Genomic DNA, 21,511 nt, shown 5'->3' with positions numbered 1-21,511 from the left:
GGGGGGCGGTGGTTGGGGAGAAAAGGAAAGAAAGGCAAAGCGGAGCGGGCCGGGAACTGGGGGCGGCGGTCAGGGGGCGGGGCTGGGGTCGGTCCCCACCTGCGTGGGCGCGGGCTGCCCCCTGGGGTGGATGCCCGGGGGCCGCAGGGAGCGGCCGGGAGGCGGGCTGGGCCGGGAGCGGAGGGGAGGGAGGGAACGTGGACTGAGAGGCGGGGAGGAGCCGGCGCTCAGCTGGGGCTGCGGGGGCGGCGACGGCGGGAGCGGCAGTGGAGGCGGCGGCGGGTCCGGCGGCAGGTGGCCCCGCGCGCGGCGGCCGCCCGGCCGGGGGCGGGCGGGAAGGTGGCGCCTCGGGCGGGGGCCGGTCCCTGCACCAGGTGACCTGTTCCGGCCCGGATCCGGGCGGCCTCGCCATGCAGCGGCGCGGCGCGGGGCTCGGGTGGCTACGGTGGCGGCAGCAGCAGCCCTCGCCGCCTGCGGTCGGCCCCCGGGCCGCAGCTATGGCACCCCCGAGCGACGGCGTCCCCCCGGGCCTCGGCGGGCGCCCTGCCTGCGCGCTGCTCCTGCTCTGCTACCTGGTGAGCGCCGGACCCTGCCCGGGTCCTCCCCTCCGCGCGGGGCCCCGGGGACGCGGGTGGGGGCGACCAGGGACCTCCGCCTCGCGGGCGGGTACGGCACGGCTAGTTTTGTCTCTTCCTCGCCGCCGCACCCCGGGCGCTCCCGGCACCTGGGATGGGTACCCGGGGTGTGGAGAGGGGTGCGTGGACCGGACTTGCGGCGCTGCACTCTCGCCGGGATCCGTTCCTCTTCCTCCGAGACCCGCTCTAGACCCGAGTCAGGTTCCTCTGGAGACCCGGTCCTGTTCCCCACTTCACCTGGGAGCCTCGCTCCCCGCGTCTCCTCCCTCCCTGCAGCGCACGGCTCTCCAGCCCCCTCCCCGCCAGTCCTGGGCTTCCCTGACAATCTTCTCGCGGCTCCTTTCCTTCCCGTACCCAACTTCGCCTCTTGCTCTCCGCCAAAGCCACCCGCCTCGACCCCCCTTTTAGTTTCCACCCGGTCTTCATGGCCCGGACCGTTTTGTGCGGACGCATCGGGCGAGGAGCCTAGTATTTCCAGCGCTCTTCAACTCCTCCATGATCACTCCTGCCAAGTTGCGGATGCCAGAAAGAAATCTAGTTCTTTGTAACACGCTTACCGCCAGAGTGGAGACTTCAGCTGCGTCTTGAGCATTATTTCAGAGAACACACTCGGCTCATGCATGTTCCGTTTACAATTTGCACACTTCTTGGCTTCTGCTTTAGTCATCAACTAAATGGCAGTAACCTATTATTTAAAACCAACTCATTTAAAATACCAGAGTAATTTAGACCCTCAGAACAAGGTGGGGAAATATTCCTCAATTCCTTTGGTGGCTTTCTTTCTTCTGCTTTGAATTCTCCTAAACAATAGTAAATTTGCAGGAGGGAACACCCTTTCTGTCCAGCCAGCTTACCTTATGTTCCAGGATCCTGCAGAAATCTTGGGTTATCTTGCCATATATTACTGTAAATAAATGAAATGGAAAATGCTGAATCATGAAACTGATGTAATAGGAAATTCACAGAATACTAAAAAGAAAAAAAAATGAGCAGTGTCATTGTCCAGAATTATTTTCATTTATGTGGCATTGTCATTATTCGGAGACTTTTCTTTTTGAAGGATAAAACTGCTTAAGAACTGGCAGGAATTAGAATTTGATTCCAGAGAAACTCGCCACCCAGCCCAAGTTTCTTTTGATACTCTTTACTTCTTGGATGTTTCACTCCCTGAAGCAAGAGGATGTAAGAATGCAAGTTGTAATTCTGCTTTAGTATCTACCTGTTGAGCAGCCCATGTTTTCCCTCATATTATAAAATAAGCCAGTACCAGGTTTTGTGGTTGGCTTTAGTTCATATTTTTATAAGAAGTTGTCAGTTGACATGAATGATTTTTTTCACCCAGGAGATATTATTATTTAATATTTATGCCACAGGGTTATAGCACACAGGCTCATAAATAAAACTGCCATAACAAATGACAGGGTTTCAGTGTAAACAGATGATTCCCGTCCACAATGCACTGGTTACCCACAGAGGCAGAAATGATGTAGTAGAGCACTGTGTGAAACATTAATGGACGAGCCATCAGGAAAGTTCCACGTGGAAATCCCAAGACCTGGCAAGGAGAGACTGCTTCTTGACAGTTACAAGAAATTAAAAAAAAGAGAGAGCAGAAAAGCCTAAGTGGTCCACAGGAACAGAGGCAGATGATGGAGCAAGTGTAGAAGTTCTCTATGGACCAAGGGGGATTTGAGAGAACCGATCACAGAGAGGAGAGAAATGATATTATGAACAGACTATGGTGAGTTAGTGAAGTGGTAAGGTAGGGCTCCAAAAAGAAAGATTATAGAAAATACTCTAAGGTGGAAAATAACTAGAGCATGGATGAATGTCTTGGCAGACAAAGAAGGAATGAATTTTGGAATTATCATGGAAAGAGAAATGTCAGTGCTTCCTGACTGTGTGTGCTTCCTTCAGATGAGCTTCAGATATGCTACTGTAAAAGAAAAATGATTTGGATAAACAAGAAAGCCATTTTGCAACTGAATGAGAAAGTTTTGCAAAACCCAGAGAAGCAAAAGGGTGACTTGGAAGGTGGACTTAACCTTTTGTTCTAAAGGTCTAGCCAGTGGCTAGAGATTTTGCTCTAGAGGTTTTGTGCTACCAGAGAAACTGCTGAAAGGTAACCCCTCTTGACCTTGGAGAAATTCAATTGCAAATTGGGGAAAATGTAAAACAGCTGCATGAAAATCATGAAACAACTGAGAAAATGCATAATTGTGTGCATCTTGTATATCTAGGGATGCTTCCTAGAGAAAGTGATTGGTCAGGACAGAGAGGTGGACAGGTGGAGGGTAGAGAGCAGAATAGCTAAGCAGAACCTCAGAAATATGTAGACACTGGAGGAAGAAAGCTATCCCATAATTTGGAAACCTAAATAATAATAGTAATACTACCACTACTAGTAATTTGCATTGTGATAGGTTATTTATATGCATTATCCAATTATCTTAACAGTAACCATTATCTTAACAGTAACCTTGTGAGGTAGGAGTTAGTATGATCCCTATTTAGATGAGTTAACTGAGGCTCAGAGAGATTATGTTAGTTGCCCTGGGACACACAGGTAGTCCAAGGTGGAAACCCAAGTCTGTCTCCTTCCAGAGCCCCAGTTCTAGCCATTGGCTTCTAGCTTATTGCCTTCTGGATTTTGCTGCTTGTAACCCATTCCCCTCATTCATAGATGTACGGCCCATTAGTAAAGTCTCAAAATTAGCAGCTACTGTGAGATGGGCCAGGATGTGAGGTCATGTCTAAAGTAGCTTAAAATATACAAAGCAGGAAGCCCAGCCACAGAGTAGAAGCAGAATGCTAAAGAGAAAAAAAAAAAAAGGTAAAGTCAGGAGATATTTGCCATCGCAGTGGAGAGGTAAAGGATGGGGTCCTTGTACAGTCCAGAGGCAGCTGGCCGAGTTCAGCACTTGAGTCTGTATGAACATGTGTCCGTGAGTATAGCCAAGTGTGCCTTGGAATGTATTCCAAAGACAAACTGTCGGTGATCTGGGGACTGATTCCTCTTTCGTGTCATCCTTACCTACATGCGTGTTCACAAGGGCTGAAGGTTCAGAGTGGCTTTCTAAACAAATGCCTTTAAGTTCCTGCCCTCACGGGGGGCATGCTTCCTGGAGCCAGGGTCCTGAGGTGATGGGCACATTCCTCTTCCACTGGCTGGGACAGAATAACCTTCAGGAGCAGCCCAAGAACAGTACTGTGACTGTAGCTAGGATACTGCCAAAGCATGAATAATTGTGACGAGGCCTGAAAGATAAGTCACGGAACGATGCCAAGCAGATTTCTGAAAAGATGATCCCTGGTTCCAGCAGCTGCCAAAAAAATTCTGAGGTCGCCAAAGGTCAAGATGCAGAGAGTCTCCTCAGAGAGGCTGAGGCCCTTGAAAACAAAAGGTAATGGAAACCGCTTCCACTGGCGACACGGGTGCTGACTGGTGTGGTCCATAGAGGTCTTGCTCAGCCTCACAGACCCCCTTGCCAGTCTCGGTCATCATTAACTCTTCCCTTCCTCCAGACGTGACTAGAATGACCTGAGGCTGCCCAGCCCCGTCTGTGACAATGGCACTTGTAGAAGGCAGTTCTGTCTGTTCTGAACTCTAGTCTCGAATGTATAATTGTTTTTCTTAAATGGGAAAACAAATCTCACAGCGGCTGGTATTGGTGTCGTCTGTAGAGCTGAAATATTCCGAGTGGACATTTGCACTTGTGAGACAACCAGAGGACAGAGAAACAAAAGTGCGTTAGCATCACAGATGTATGTGGGGCTCATTAGCAGACAGTGACTGTGACAGAGTCTGGTACAGAATTCTCCGTAAGCAGCCACAGACCGTCAGTTATCCCTTTAGAAGTATTCATTAATTCCTTGCTTTGTGTAACACAGGACCTAGGAAGTTCAAAACAAGGTATAGAGGCCCTCAATTATCCAGTTTGTGCAAGTAATTATGCATGTCTGAAATGCACAGACCATCCTCAAACTTCACATCAGCCAATAGCTTCCGCATGCCTCCCAACCACAGCCCCTGAAAGCTCCCAAATGGTGGTGTTTGCCTCCTGCTTTCTTTTCCTTCTGGTTGCCTGTTGGCAACAGTGTAGGAGCCACTAGTTGGCTGAATGAAGCAGCTGGAGGGAAGGTAGAAGAGAAGGTGTAAAAAACCCAGGCAATTTATGGAGAAGATGGATAGAGTGGAGTAGACCATAAATAGCCTGAAGCACGGAGAAGGCAATGGCACACCACTCCAGTACTCTTGCCTGGAAAATCCCATGGATGGAGGAGCCTGGTGGGCTACAGTCCATGCGGTCGCTAAGAGTCGGACATGACTGAGTGACTTCACTTTCACTTTTCACTTTCATGCATTGGAGAAGGAAATGGCAACCCACTCCAGTGTTCTTGCCTGGAGAATCCCAGGGACGGGGGAGCCTGGTGGGCTGCTGTCTGTGGGGTCGCACAGAGTCGGACACGACTGAAGTGACTTAGCAGCAGCAGCAGCAGCAGCCTGAAGCAAATTCAGTTACCCTGTTTATGGCTCATCCCATTCCCTGGGGAAAGGGACTGAGGGCAGGAGGGCATGCAGGATGTGAGGAACTGCTGAGGAGGTTCTGCTTTGGTGGCTTAGTATTGGTTTCCTAGTTTCACCCGAAGAAGGGCTGACCTGGACTGGGGAGTCGGCTCAGTGCAGTGTGTGTGTTTGTGAATAAGATAATGTCTCCCCTCCCCAGACGTAATGCATGCATGGTGATCTGATGGCATTTTAGCCTTTCACCCACCACTTTTAAGATGAGAGTGAGCCAAGTCTCAAGACTATCCCACCTGTAACCAGAAAGTGGTGATAGGCATAGAAGTAAGTGAGTGCATTAAAGGCATCATTTTGGGCGTTTCTGTGAGGCAGGAGGCACACCATCACAGGCTTTGGAGTCAGCAGCTATGGATTTGAATTTTGGTTCTGCTTTTTAGTAGCTGGTTGCTCTTGGATGAGTTATTTACCCTCTCTGAATCCATTCTGTTTCTTCTTCTGTTAACTGTAATGCTGTGTCCCTCATGGAGCTGCTGTGAGGTTAGAGGGGAGACCTTCTGTGCAACTTAGTGTGAGAGGATGAGGTTAGAAGTGAATGAGAAGACTAAATTGCGTTTGTCCCAGCACGCATAGTAGGTACTCAATGAAATGAAACTGAACCAACCTTGTTTACCCTCCTGTAATGTGTGTTAGAAAGAAATAGCATATCAAACAATATTAAATGGGAGAGAGGAGTGTTAGGTCAGCAAGGAGTATTGATCAGTATTGTGATGGCGTTTCTCTAGCCAGCTCTGTTTGGGGAAGGCACTTGGGTCAGCGGGGAAATGTTTCCCTAGGCTTGTCTTAACCTTGAAGTCCATATTGACGTCATTGTTCATTCTGCTTAATGGTATGCTTTGTTGACATAAACAGAATTTTTGCTTATTTCTAGTTGGCAGAAGTCATAAACAAGGGCCTTCTAAGTCAATGCAATTGCCTTTTTGACCTATGGAAAGTTTGATACAGCCAGTTTGGAGAGAAGGTGCTCAAGAGCCAAGGTTTACCTAAGAGCCCATGAGGTAGAATAGACAGGGATGAGAAAAACGGTCAAGTGTTGTTTACAATCAGATATATTCATGTGCATGTGTAAATGTAAATGAATTTTCCACAGCGAGGTGTAAAGTGGTGAGTTAAGATTTTCTAATCTCTCTGCCCCTTTCTTAACTAATAAGTGGATCATATAGAGAGAAGAACCAAGTTTTCTCAGCTCTTTGGAACAAGCGAAGGTTATTTGAATAGAGTTTCCTCTTATTGATTTTTAAAGGAATGAGATGCACTCATCCTAAAAAAAGTTTAGGTGGCTTTGATAGATTTTTTTGTTCATCCAAAAGATATATAAGTTCATCTGTTTCTTGATTCTCAGGCTGAATGAAATGCAGTTAGATTTCCAATTTGGGGTCTATTATTAGGAACACACATGAATGACCCATTTCTTTCTTTCTTTTTTAAAAATTACAAAACACACATAATTAGACAAAGACAAAGGAATCTATGTTTTGTGACTCTGTGGACTGTTGTCAAGTTTGACTTTGATTAGGGCTTCCTTCTGGTATAAACAGATGTTTCAGGGCTTGAGCCCAGCTTCATTGTGTGTGGGTGGAACGTGGATGTGGCTGCCTAAATGATCATTTGAGGGGCACAGCAGTGTCCTTTACACCCCAACTATGTTGCTTATGAGCTGCAGGGCATTTGGCCTTGTTTTTAAGGCATGATCTCCTCCAAGCTGGCATAGAAATGCAGATATATGACATTAGTGCAGTATTTTTTTTCATTATCCCATTAACATGGATAAACTTGCCAGATAAGAAGGAGTCCAACAGAGGCTAGAGGGACAGGAAATCTAAAACTTTTTAATTTGTATTTTTGGTATGTAAAAATGGAAAAGTTCTAGACTGTAGGGCAGTTGTTTGAAAGATATGGGAGAAGTCCACCCCAAAGGAACATGATGAGTGCTGGAGCATCACCCTCTCTGACCTCACTCACAGTCCCCCAGGTCAGCTCCAACACCCAGGGGCCCGGTCAGATGCCAGAGGTTAAGGGCTCTTTGGAAGGAGATTAATGAGGCTGGATGGAAAACATGGAAGGAAGTGCCAGTCCACCTCCATGACCAAAGAACTTGTGGATGTCAGGAAAGGGTGGTGGGAACTCAAGATTGGATCTAGTCCTTTGATATATATGCAGCAGCCTCCGGGACTGTGGGGCAGTTGATCCGAGTTGGACCATTGAGGCTTCTGGCAAAAATGCCCATGTCTGGTACTTTATTTCATCAAGAAACACTTAGCCAAACTCTATATGTGCCCAGCTCTGTCTTAGAAGCCGGCACATAACAATGAATAAGACATGGACTCTGACTTTATAATATCTAAAGAAAGGAACGTTTGGGGTAATTTTTAGCTTATGTTAATGCAACCTGGCATGTGAAAATACCTATGAAGGTTGGACACGTGTCATGCCCGTAGCTGAAACTCTTCAAGTTAATTGCCTTATTCTCCTGGCAGAAAATAGCTCATAACCACACACATGACTTGAGCCAGGAAATCAGCTTCAGCTTAATCAATATTTAGAGTGTGATGTGTCACTAATCAGTGTTGGTTTTGTACATAACAGAGGTAGCCACGACTCACGGCATAGCAGCTGCCCACTGGGTCTGCTCCAACTCACAAGATGCCAGCTGCCTACATCACATAGGTGCCCACAAGACTGAAGATTGTAACACTTTCTTGGGGGATTTAAACCATGGTCTTCAAACCACTAACGGTGACTCTGAGGTCCTCTTTGGGGCCAGCACATCCCCATCATATTAAGAATATTGCCCTATTCCTGACGTTGCTCTTCTCTTGTTCCCCAGATGACACTCATACTTCTCAAATTATCTGTGTCAGTCCATGAAATTCTATCTTTTCTCAGCCTAGCTCCAACTTCTCATCTTATATTTTTAGCGAAAGAAACATGAGCAAGATGTCAACATGCCCACAAGAGACCCTTGGCAAAATAACAAATCAAACCTCATCAATCACACATATAGGAAAATGATGCCTGATTGAGTTATTCATCTCATCTCTCCTATGTGATTATTCCTTTATAAAGTGTATCTCTGTGTTCTTTAAAATTCTAACACTTTAAGTGGTCTTTGTTGATTATTGTATGATCTTGTCATCTTTCCAAATGGCTGTAATTCAAAATAACGACATGAGAACACATTTTCATAAAAATGACAGTATCTAATGATACAAAAACTTTATCTAGAGTAAAGGCTTGGCAGTCTACGACAGTGATCTGCAAGCTGTGGCCCCTGGGCCAATCTGGCCTGCTGCCTTTTTCTGTAAACAAGATTGCAGTGGACGACAGCCATGCTCACTGGCTTGTGTGTTGTCAATGGCTGCTTTCTTGATAATGCACTAGGTGAACATTGAGTGGCAGAGAGACCCTAAAGAATTACCAGATGGTTCTTTTTTACAGGAAATGTCTCTGATTTCAAATCTAGAGTAGTACTATTGGGTAGAAATATCACGTGAGCCACAAATCCGAGCCATATAATCACATTTTAGTAATGCATTTTCTTTGACTCACTTATTACAACATGAAATCAGTGTAAAAATTATTAATGAGATTTTTTCATCCTTTTTTGTCTTCAGTCTTTGAAATCCATTGTATCTTTTACATTTATAACACATCTCAGTTTAAGTGCTTAGTATGACTTGTGGCTACTGTATCAGATAGCATACATCCAGAACCTGTCAACCTGGAATATACTTTTACTTCACTTGAGACTCTGCAGCCAGTGAGAATAAAATGATCTTCAAATGCGTATATGGAGGTTTCCTTAAAAACAGAATTTCAAGGGAAGGTCCTTGAGAGAATACCCCATACCTTCTTCATTCTCCTCTGTCACCACCCATCTCCACGATGAGGAGCCTGGGGTGTGGAAAGTTGTGTGTTACCAAGGAAAAGTGAAACTATATTTAACCCAATACTGCACTTACTAACACAGAAAAGTGGGCTGGGGCATTTTAGCAATAGGATGTAAACTAATGAACATTATTATTAACTGCATTTCCCAAATGAAATGTAAGGAAATCAGACAGCTCTGTTTAGAAGAGGTTTTTACCAGAGTTCCTAGCATCAGCAATAAAAATGCGATTTAAAGAATCTACCATATGACCCAGCAATCACACCACTGGGCATGTACCCTGAGAATACTGTAATCAAAAGAGATGCATGTGCCCCAGTGTTTGTTGCAGCACTTTTTACAATAACTAGGGCATGGAAGTCGCCTAAATGTCCATCAACAGATGAATGGATATGGAAATTGTGGTACATATATACAATGGAATGTTACTCAGCTTTAAAAAAGAATGCATTTGGGTCATTCCTAACGAGGTGAATGAATCTAGAGCCTATTGTACAGAGTGATGTAAGTCAGAAAGAGAAAGACAAATATTGTATATTAATGCATGTGTATGGAGTCTATAAAGATGCTACTGATGAACCTATTTGCCAGGCAGCAATGGAGATGCAGGCATAGAGAGCAGACTTGTGGACACAGTGTAGGAGGGAGAGGATGGGATGAACTGAGCGAGTAGCATGGAGACATACTCATTACCATATATAAAATAGACAGCCAGTGGGAATTTGCTGTGTGACACAGGGAGGTCAACCTAGTGCTCTGTGACAACCTAGGGGGTGGAATGGGGTGGAAGATGGGAGGGAGGTTCAAGAGGTGCTGACTCATTGATGTATGGTAGAAACCAGTACAATATTGTAAAGCAATACCTTCCAATAAAAAAAATTTTTTTAAGTGATTTATAAAAAAAATTGAAGTGGAGAACAGGGCCTGGGTTAAGTGTTAAAGTATATGTAAAAAGAATGAGGAAGAAGTTTTAAGTCATTCTCTGAGAAGGGACACAATTATATTTAACAAGCCACAGTATATCCTGGACTCTGCTCCCTATTGTATCATTAAATAAGGAAATGTCTCCTTCCAGGTTGCTGAGGAAGGGAAGCCCCAGGGATTGGGGGAGTGGGCATTTGGACTGGGGAGTGTTATTCACCCATGCTCACCACTCTGGTCCAGCTTCCATTAGCACTGGCTGCCCCTGGCTTCAGCTAAACTCTGCTGGGGCTTAACAGCTCGATTCAGATCTTAACAAGGGGGCCACATCTTGGCACATCTGGCCAAGTGAATAAACCCTCACTTGTTTAAATGCTGGCTGTATCTCCCTTCATACAAAAGCAGAATTCAGCCTGGAGTTCTCAGGGAGCAGTGAAATGGCAAATCTCTGGTCTCGTGGTGTGTGCTGTACAGTGGAGAACCTCGGGGTGGGTGTGAAGAGAAGGAGCTGCCGAGTGTCTGGGCTGACTCGGCTAAGCCTCCAGTTGTGGGATGTTGGAGAACGTCCCCTCCGGCTTGCCGTTTCCTTGTCTGAAAAATGGGGTGAGCTGATTTATCACCAAGGATTCATCTGCTCTAATATTCTCTACTTATACGATGATTTTAATTTTTATTCCCCCTCTTGTAATTTGGAGGTCTACATGATAACACAATACAGTTAAACTTCACCTTGCAGGGGTGGGCAGTGTGGACTGAACCCACCTCTTGAGGTGTTTCTTCCCACAGGTTTCCCATGTGGCTGGCTCATCTAACATTCCTCTGCCTTTTGAAGAAGCTGCATTTTCCATTTTCATCTTTTAGAATGGTTGTTTTTTCCCCCAGCCCTAAACACCGACTTTTAGGGGAGAAATATTCATGTGACACAAAATTCGAAAGATAAGTAAAGACCGACAGTGCAGGTCTCACTCTTCCCCTCTCTCCTGCTCACCTGGTCCTTCTCCACGTGAGCAACCAGTGCTATGTGTGCTGAAACAAAAGTGTATATATTTTTTCCTTTTTTTAAAAGTCAAGTTGCACTTCTGAATTTGCTTAAAAACAAACAAACAACTGGAGATCATCCCATTATCTGCAGGAAATCTTCCTGATTTGAATAGGTGTTTAGATCCCCTGGAGAAGGAAATGGCAACCCATTCCAGTACTCTTGCCTGGAAAATCCCATGGATGGAGGAGCCTGGTTGGCTACAGATGGAGGAGCCTGGTAGGCTACAGTCCATGGGGTCGCAAAGAGTCGGACACAACTGAGCGACTTCACTTACTTAGTACTCCAGGAGCAGATGTACTATCATTTATGAAACCAACTTTCTCTTGGTGGACATTTAGGTTTTCCATCTTTTGCAGTTACAAATAGTGCTATAGTGGAAAGTCATACATAGATCAATTTGCACAAATTGGACTATGTATATTTGTAGAAGCAAATCCTAGAAGAATTTGGGGGTCAGAGGGTAGGGACATTTACACTTTTGATAGTGCCTGATTTCCGTCCATGGAGGTCATGCCTACAGCAATACATAAGGGCAGGTGTCCCCACTTCGACCAGTGCAATGTACTATTGGGCTTTTTTATCTCTGTGAACCTAGGTTCAAAATGGCATTTCAGTGTAGTATTTTTTTAATTTTTAAAAAATATTTTTAAAAAATTATTTATTTTTTAATTGAGGGATAATTGCTTTACAGAATTTTGTTGATTTCTGTCAAATATCAACATGAATTAAGCACAGGTATATGTATGTTCCTTCCCTCCTGAACCTCCCTCCCATGTCCCTCCCCAACCCACCCCTCTAGGTTGTTACAGAGCCCCTGTCTGGGTTCCTTGAGTCATATAGCAAATTCCCACTGGCTCTCTATTTTACACATGGTAATGTGAGTTTCCATGTTACTCTCTCCAGTCATCTCACCCTCTCCTCATGCCCTGTGTCCATAAATCTGTTCTCTGTGTCTGTTTCTCCATTGTCAGTGTGGTTTTAATTTCCCTTTTTCTTGCTATAAGTGAGAATTTTCTTATCAATGAATAGTATCATTTGCTCATTTTTCTTGATTGCTAGCCTTGTTTCTACTCGACTATCAGTGCTCTAAAATAGAAACACAACCCCCTTCTTTATTTGCACACATTTGAGTATGAATATTCACTTATTCACAGATTCACAGAGATCAGAAAGCCCAATAGTACACTGTACTGGTCGAAGTGGGGACGCCTGCCCTTATGTATTGCTGTGGGCGTGATCTCCATGGACGGAAATCAGGCACTATCAAAAGCGTAAATGCCCCTACCCTCTGACCCCCAAATTCTTCTAGGATTTGCTTCTACAAATATACATACTCAAAGCTTTATTGATTCTTTACTGTCAGTAGAATACAAGTCCACCTTCCTTGGGCTAAAATTTGGTGTTCTCCAGAGCTGGGGTTCTGCTTTTCTTTTCACCCTCATATCCCATGTCCTTTTGTGTTTTTACCCTGTTCTGTTCTCTGGCCAGATCCAGCTGCTTGCTGGACCCTCGCACAGCCATGTTTCTCTGCCTTCATGCCTCTACTTAAGCTGTTCACAACACTTGTAGTGTTCTCCCTTTGCCTCCCTACCTAAAGAACTCTTCAAAGCCCTGTTGAAATGCCATTTCCGCCACAAAATCTGTCCCAGAGCCCCCAGTCAAAATGACTCTCATTTGATGCTGTGTTCCCTTAGGGTTTTGCTTTCAGTTTGACTGGTGCGCTGCCCATGTTCTGTCCCATGTCCCCGCTATTTGCAAATGTGATTCCCTGATCCCAGGCTCTGTGTGCGATCCACCTTTGCCCCTCCTACAGAACTGAAGAAAGGGCTCCCTATTTCTTCCTTCTCTGGAGAAGACTACAGTGACCTTTTACTTTAAAATTGTGGTGAGAATATTCATAACAAAACATTTACTGTTTTAGCCATTTAAAAATGTACAGTTCAGTGCCAGTAAGTATATTCACACTGTTGTGTGGCCATCACCACCATCCGTCTCCAGAACTCTTCTCAGCTTGCACAACTGAAACTCTGTGCTCATTAAAGCACAGTTTCCCATTTCCCCTCCCCGTTGACCCTTGTAAACAACAATCTATTTTCTATCTGTGTGAATCTCACTTCTCTTGGTAACTCATGTAAGTGGAATCAAGCAATATTCATTCTTTGGTGACTGGCTTATTTCACTTAGCATAATGTCCTCATGGTTTATCTATATTGTCGCGTGTGTCACAATTCCCTTCCTTTTTAAGGCTGAATAATGTTCCATTGTATGTCTGTACCACATTTTGTTTATCTGTCAGTCCATCAGTGAACATTTGGGTTGTTTATACCTTTTGAAAATGTTAGTTGCTCAGTCGAGTTCAACTTTATGATCCCATGGACTATAGCCCACCAGGCTCCTCTGTCCATGGGATTTCCTTGGCAAGAATACTGGAGTGAGTTGCCATTTCCTTCTCCAGGGGATCTTCCCAACCCAGGACCAAACCTGGGTCTCCTGCATTGCAGGCAGATTCTTTACCGTCTGAGCCACCAGGGAAGCTCAGAATACCTACCTTTTTGGTGTTATGAATGATGCTGCTATGAAGCTGCTTGTAAGTCTATGAACATATCTTTTCCAGTCCCTGCTTTCAACTCAGGTATAGACCCAGAAGTGGCATTGTTCAATTATATGGTAATTCTCTGCTTAATTCTTTTAGGGACTGCAGTACTGTTTTCCACAGTGGCTGTACCATTTTACATTCCCGCCAGTAATGCACAAACGTTCTGATTTCTCTACATGTTCTCCAAAATTTTGTCCTTTGTTTTCCTTCTTTTTTTTAATAGTAACCATTCCAATGGGAGTAAAGGGTCCACAGTAACCTTTTCGCTATTGTGTTTTGGATTGGGAGCTGACTGTGGCTCAGATCATGAACTCCTTATTGCAAAATTCAGGCTTAAATTGAAGAAAGTAGGAAAAACCACTAGACCATTCAGGTATGACCTAAATCAAATCCCGAATGATTATACAGTGGAAGTGACAAATAGATTCAAGGGATTAGATCTGATAGAGTGCCTGGAGAACTATGGAGGGAGGTTTGTGACATTATACAGGAGGCAGGGATCAAGACCATTCCCAAGAAAAAGAAATGCAAAAAGGCAAAATGCCTGTCTGAGGAGGCCTTACAAATAGCTGAGAAAAGAAGGGAAGCTAAAGGCAAAGGAGAAAAGGAAAGATATACTCATTTGAATGCAGAGTTCCAAAGACTAGTAAGGAGAGATAAGAAAGCCTTCTTCAGTGATCAGTGCAAAGAAATAGAGGAAAACAATAGAATGGGAAAGACTAGAGATCTCTTCAAGAAAATTAGAGATACCAAGAGAACATACATGTAAAGATGGTCATAATAAAGGACAGAAATGGTATAGACCTAAGAGAAGCAGAAGATATTAAGAGGTGGCAAGAACACACAGAAGAACTATACAAAAAAGGTATCTTCATGATCCAGATAACCATGACAGTGTGATCACTTGCCTAGAGCCAGACATCCTGGAATGTGAAGTCAAGTGGGCCTTAAGAAGCATCACTACGAACAAAGCTAGTGGAGGTGGTGGAATCCCAGTTGAGCTATTTCAAATCCTAAAAGATGATTCTGTGAAAGTGCTGCACTCAATATGCCATCACATTTGGAAAACTCAGCCGTGGCCACAGGACTGGAAAAGGTCAGTTTTTATCCCAATCCCGAAGAAAGGCAATGCCAAAGAATGTGCAAACTACTGCATAATTGCACTCATCTCACATGCTGGCAAAATAATGCTCAAAATTTTCCAAGCCAGGCTTCAACAGTATGTGAACTATGAACTTCCAGATGTTCAGGCTGGATTTAGAAAAGCCAGAGGAACCAGAGATCAAATTGCCAACATCCATTGGATCATCGAAAAAGCAAGAGAATTCCAGAAAAACGCCTACTGCTTTATTGATTATGCCAAAGCCTTTAACTGTGTGGATCACAACAAACTGTGGAAAACTCTTCTAGAGATAGGAATACCAGACCACCTTACCTGCCTCCTGAGAAATCTGTATGCAGGTCAAGAAGCAACAGTTAAAACCAGAGATGGAACAACAGACTGGTTCCAAATAGGGAAAGGAGTACGTCAAGGCTGTATATTGTCACCCTGCTTATTTAACTTCTATGCAGAGTACATCATGTGACATGCCAGGCTGGATGAAGCACCAGCTGGAATCAAGATTGCCAGAAGAAATATCAGTAACCTCAGATAAACAGATGACACCACCCTTATGGCAGAAAGCAAAGAAGAACTAAAGAGCCTCTTGATAAAAATGAAAGATGAGAGTGAAAAAGTTGGCTTAAAACTCAACATTCAGAAAACTAAGATCATGGCATGTGGTCCCATCACTTCGTGGCAAATAGATGGGGAAACAATGGAAACAGTGAGAGACTTTATTTTCTTGGGCTCCAAAATCACTGCAGATGGTGACTGCAACCATGAAATTAAAAGACACTTGCTTCTTGGAAGGAAAGCTATGACCAACCTAGACAGCATTTTAAGAAACAGAGACATTACTTTGCCAACAAAGATCCATCTAGTCAAAGCTGTGGTTTATCCAGTAGTCGTGTATGGATGTGAGAGTTGGACTATAAAGAAAGCTGAGCGCTGAAGAATTAATGCTTTTGAACTGGTGTTGGAGCAGACTCTTGAGAATCCCTTGGACTGCAAGGAGATCCAACCAGTCTATCCTAAAGGAAATCAGTCCTGGATATTCCCTGGACTGATGCTGAAGGTGAAGCTCCAATAGTTTGGCCGTCTGATTCGAAGAACTGACTCATTGGAAAAGACCCTGATACTGGGAAAGACTGAAGGCAGAAGGAGAAGTGGAATGCAGAGGATGAGATATTGGATGGCATCACAGACTCGATGGACATGAGTTTGAGTAAGCTGCAGGAGTTGGTGATGGACAGGGAAGCCTGGTGTGCTGCAGTTCATGGAATTGCAAAGAGTTGGCCATGACTGAGTGACTGAACTAAACTGAGCTGACTGTGTTTTGGATGTCTAAATCACAAAGTCTCATTTAGAGAAGAGCTCTTATCAGCCATCCATCCGTGCCTCCTAGTCAAAAACCATTGCCTTGATTTCATGACAAAACTTTCCAGATTTTTTTCTGGAAGGAACATCTACACTGAGAGGGCCTCATCATTGAAACATGTAGATAAACCCACAGCTAAAAATCTTTCTTGGCACATATGGCGCCATCCATGGTGAAAAAAAATCAGACAACACAGTCTGTGGTCCGAGCCTGCCTATGTGTGATTTGGAGTAGAAACTTCCTGCTGGCTTATTCGTAATGTAGGCTTGTCCTGGCTCAGAACTTACGGAGAAAAAGGGGCCAGGCTGGCATCCCTGATATGTGTTCTCTCGGGCGCCACTTTGAACTCTTCTCCCATCGTCTCATTTGGCTGCTTTTGACTACCATTTGAAGTCAGGACAATAGTTTGAAAATGTCTGCAGCTGGACTGCCTCTTTTCCACTCTAAGGCATGTTCACTGCTACTGTTCAGGATTTGCCCTGAACTAGCTCCTCCATTTGGAAACCAACTCTGGAATGATTGCCATGTAGCTTTGAAAGTCCCATTTTGATCAGCAGATGCTACTCAGTCTGGGGAGAGAGTTTAATATGGCCTAATCTTCACTTGTGTGTATGTTGGTTTTTCTCCAATTGTTTGGTAGTGCTTTCGACATCCTTTATCTTCCACTTTCATTGCCTGATGTAAATGGATATTTTTTTTTCTTCCAGGAATATAATGATTCATGTATCTGTTAATATGGGTGGTGGGATGAATTGGGAGGTTGGGACTGACATATGTGCACTACTGATACTATGCATAAAGTAGATAACTGATGAGAACATAGTGTCTAGAACAGGGAACTCTACTCAGCCCTCTGTGGTGACTTAAATGGGAAGTGAATGCAAAAAAGAGGGGATATATGTATATGTATAGTCAATTCACTTTGCTGTACAGTAGAAATGAACACAGCATTGTAAAGGAAATGTGCATGAGTGCCAAGTCGATTCAGTAGAGTCCAACTCTTCTCGACCTTATAGACTATAGCGCACTAGTCTCCTCTGTGCATGGGATTCTCCAGGCAAGAATATTGGAGTGGGTTGCCATGCCCTCCTCCAGGGGATCTTCCCGACCCAGGGATGGGACCTGTGTCTCATGTCTCTTTCATTGACTTGCAGGTTCTTTACCAGTAGCGCCACCTGAGAAGATCTGTAAAGCAATTAAAATGAAAATTAACAAGAATATGATCATTTTTAAATTTACTTCTTTTTTTTTTCTTCTCAGAACTTTGTACCATCTTTGGGCAGGCAGACTTCGCTGACAACGTCGGTGATACCCAGAGCGGAGCAAAGTGTGGCTTACAAAGACTTTATTTATTTCACCATCTTCGAAGGGAATGTTCGCAATGTGTCTGAAGTCTCCGTAGAGTATTTATGCTCTCAGCCTTGTGTTGTCAATTTGGAAGCAGTTGTTTCATCTGAGTTCAGAAGTAGCATTCCCGTGTACAAAAAAAGGTGGAAGAATGAGAAACATCTTCACACCAGCAGAACACAAATCGTACATGTGAAATTCCCGAGCATCATGGTTTACAGAGATGATTATTTCATCAGACACTCCATTTCAGTATCTGTGGTGATACTACGCGCCTGGATCACTCACCAATATAGCAGTGGGGACTTGAATGTTAAATGGGAGGAAAATTTGCTACACGCTGTAGCAAAGAATTACACGCTGTTGAAGACTGTCCCGCCTTTTGAACGCCCTTTCAAAGATCATCAAGTGTGCCTTGAGTGGAACATGGATTATATTTGGAACCTTCGAGCAAACAAGATTCCCCAGTGTCCTCTTGAGAATGGTAGGTCATTTGCCTTGCTAGAAACCTAATGCTCATTTCTTCAGACAGCCTGGATGGGAGGAGGAGGAGTGTTTGAGAAAATTCTTATCTTAGAAATGGGGGACACAAGGCAAACAGTCTGTAATTTTGGACTTTGGGGAGAAAAGGGAGAAAATGAAAAGGTGTGAGAAGAGAAAGAGTAGGAGAGAACAGGATTGAAGATGGAGGTGAGAGAGGGACAGAGGGTCATGAAAGGGTGCTTTGAGAGGCTTGAATATGCTTTACGTTGAAGAGGAACATTAGTGCCACTGAAATAAGGATCTGGAAAATCTTCCTCCTCATGTCCCTCAAAAAGCCCTCACGTGTTAGTTTTGGTGCAGCATTAGCTTGTCAGCCAAGTACCTGAGTTCAACTCCTGTCTCTGCCACTTTCTGCCAGTGTAACTTTGGAACTTTCAGAACCTAGTTTTCTTATCCATAAAATGGGATAATAAATAACAATTCCCTCAGAGTAGTGTGGTGAGAATTAAATGAGATGTGCTTAACACATAATCAACACTCAGTAAAAAGTAGTAGGCATAATGATGATAGAATGCAAACTCTATATTTTAACCCAAATGTCACAGGGTCACAGCCACTGAGGGATCAATAGAGGAGGCTCCTATGCTTTTTTTCAGCCTTTTTTAAGCACTGGGGTTGGAGATCACTGGCTACGTGCATTTGGAAGAAGAGGGCTATAGTTCTCTCCATTGTTGCAGGGGGCACCTTGCTATGTGGATGTGGAGTGCCTGCCAGCTCTCTCCCCATCCTACAATGGGGAGCCTATCCAGGCATGCTCCCAGGCACTCACCCGGAGCCTGGTCATGTTTGCTAAAGTGGGACCCTAGGATCACCTGTATCAGAATCACCCAGGGCTCTTGTTGCAAATGCAGATTCCCATTTCCTGCTTAGACAGGATCTGTGGGGTGTCCGGCCCTGGAATTCACATTTTAAATACATTTCCATGACTCTGATGCACCTTAAAGCTTGAGAATCCCTGGAGCAAGGATAGAGCTGGTGGGACTTTGAGTTGAAGTGGCTGGACCCCCAGGCAGACTTGGAGGATGGGGGAAATCCAATGGCAGTGAATATTTCCTGGGGTCACTCCCAAACAACCCGGCATATAATGAAAACAGAATGGACCAGAATAACCACGTGGTATATAGTTGGTCAGAGGCCACTTGCTGTAGAACCAACACATTTGGCATTGTTTATTTTGAAATAAATAGAGATTTGCAGGAAGTTGCAAAAATGGGATCAAGTCCTTGTTTATTTCCCCCCACTTCCCCTAACTGACATCTTCCATAACTAGAGTACAATATCAAAACCCGGAAATTGACACTGATCTAATACTCTTAACTAGACTGCAGACCTTCTTCAGAGTACACCTGTTTTTACAAGCAGTTTTGTGTGTGCATAGTTCTAGACAATTTCATCCCACATTTTATTTTATAGTCCTCTTCTGTGTCTGGCTTATGTCTGAGCAGTGCTTTAAATGTAGAAAAATCTAGAAGAAGAATCCCCTTTCTCTCTTTCTGTGTGTGTGTGTGTGTGTGTGTGACTGTGCACTTTGGGGGTAGGGTGGGATGGGCAGTTAAACCTCCGAAATAGTCAGGCTGCATGCGTTTTGATGATCAGCGTGTATCCCTCTTCCAGGCAGGGCCCCATGCTAGCATCTGTCTGGAATGCCTTCCGCGGGGATTCCTAATTTGTTAAGGAGAAGGCAACACGGGGCACAAGCAGCCACAGTTTTGCTTTGCCTCCGATTGATTTTGTCAGGGCTTAATGATTCCATTTCATGTTTGGCAAATCACATATTTCTCATTGAAGAATGACTGAATCGCAAGCTGGAAGTTTTCAAATCAAGTCATTTATGAACTGGCTGAGTTCTTAGGGTGCCCGAACATACCCTTAAAATGCGAAACAGCTTTTCTTTCTTTTGTTGTTCCTTCTCAGTAGTCACTGGGTTCAGGAACAGCGCAGTGGGTTTTGTTTTTCCGCACCTCCTTCAGACCATTACTTTTGGGGCGAGAACCAGTCTAATAAAGGCATAATGCAGAAGAAAACCTTTTCTAAGAGTCAAAGTCACTGACAATGGGAGGGGGGGCTCCATCCACCCGCGAAACCAGCTATTTGCCGGGCTGAGGTTTGTTCACCAGGAAAGGGGAGCACTTCCCCTCCCTGTCTTAAAAAGGAAATCAAAAGAGAGTCTGCCGCAAGCCCCATGGACAGTGCCAACGACCTTTGTTCTTGATATCGGCGGCGCAATGCAAGAGGGCCAGGCCTCTGGCTGGTTCCCAGCAGGGGCTTCTTTATTCTGCTCTTGAAGAACAAGAGTCAAGTCCGAACAACAAGGTGGCATTAGTGCGCCACGGGGGCGCTTTCATGCCTGGCCCCATCGCAGTCTGCCGCCAGCCCTGGTGTGGAGTGGGGGGGGACATTTTCTGTGTCAAGTGCCTGCTGTCCTGCAAGAGCTCTGTGTCTGAACTAAGTACCCCCTGTGACTTGCTTGCATTTTCTTTTCTCTTTATGAAGAGAGAGCCCAGTCTCGGTGCATACGTGTTCTGTCTGTGTGGTTGGAGCGCCCCCACCTAAAGCCTTCAGTTAGGCTTCCAGAGCCAGATCTGTGCGCCCTGACACTCTTTGCAGCTCATCTCCCATGCTGGGATTGTGCCAGGCCGGCCGGTGGGCTGATTTTGGGTGGAGGTGCAACCGGCTTCCGTCCCGCCCTGCTGGGTCAACCTACCCCGGATCAGAAGCTGGCAGCCTTTCAGGACACGTTTGTGCCAAGGCTCAGCCACGTGCCCTGCCAGTGCACCTGTTCCTGCCTTTGGCCAAGAGATTCACCCTGCCTGGGGCCCGCTGATTGTCTGTTCCCTCCGGGGGAGGACACCGGGCTTTATCCGCTGCCCTGTCACACGTGTGCCTGACTCACGCATGAGCTCACCCAGAGAAAGAAATAAACCGCTGGGGCTGGTGGCTCCAGGGGTGCACCTGGACTGCGCGTTCTGTTGTGAGAGGTCAGCTGGCCCTGCGGCCTCCATCTTCAGCCCCGACCTCATATTCAGTCGCTATTCACCACGTGTCTGCTGTCATCCTGGTCTAAGCCACCATTGTCCCTGTCTGGATTCTGGCCGCAGTCTGCAAATGGCCTCCCTGCTGGCCCTTGTCCCCCTATGCAGTGGCCCCTGTAGCCAGCTCCTCCCTGATGGAGTAGGGAAGGATCGCCCACGTCCCTGAGCATGGCTTGTGGAATCTGTCCCTGTCCCCTTATCGGCCTCATCTCCTGCCACACTCCCCCTTGCCCACCTGTTCCAGCCATGCAGGCCTGCTTGCTTCTCCCTTGATGTACCAAGTTCATTCCCACTTTGAGACATTTGCATCACTGTCCCCTCTCCCTAACATGCTCCTCCCCTAGATCACTGTGTGACTTGCTCTCTTACCTCCTTGCAACCTCTGCACGAATGTCATCTTACTGGGGACAGCGTCCTAGACCACCTTATCTAAGATGGCAGCCC

At 45.2% G+C, this 21,511-nt stretch overlaps 1 protein-coding gene across 1 annotated transcript in view; it reads left to right on the top strand.

Moving 5' to 3' along the window:
* The first annotated feature begins 284 nt into the window (after positions 1–284).
* The window catches only part of SEL1L3 (SEL1L family member 3), a 108,239-nt gene continuing 87,012 nt past the window's right edge, over positions 285–21,511 (top strand). Inside the window, exons 1-2 of the mRNA XM_070372233.1 lie at positions 285–575; positions 17,406–17,976. Of these exons, the coding sequence (XP_070228334.1) occupies positions 411–575; positions 17,406–17,976 (736 nt within the window). The 5' untranslated portion in view covers positions 285–410. The remainder of the gene's footprint in view (positions 576–17,405; positions 17,977–21,511) is intronic.

This window comes from Bos mutus, chromosome 6 (genome assembly GCF_027580195.1).
Source record: "Bos mutus isolate GX-2022 chromosome 6, NWIPB_WYAK_1.1, whole genome shotgun sequence".
Classification (NCBI taxonomy): Eukaryota; Metazoa; Chordata; class Mammalia; order Artiodactyla; family Bovidae; genus Bos; species Bos mutus.
This window is presented reverse-complemented; position numbering and strand designations above follow the sequence as displayed.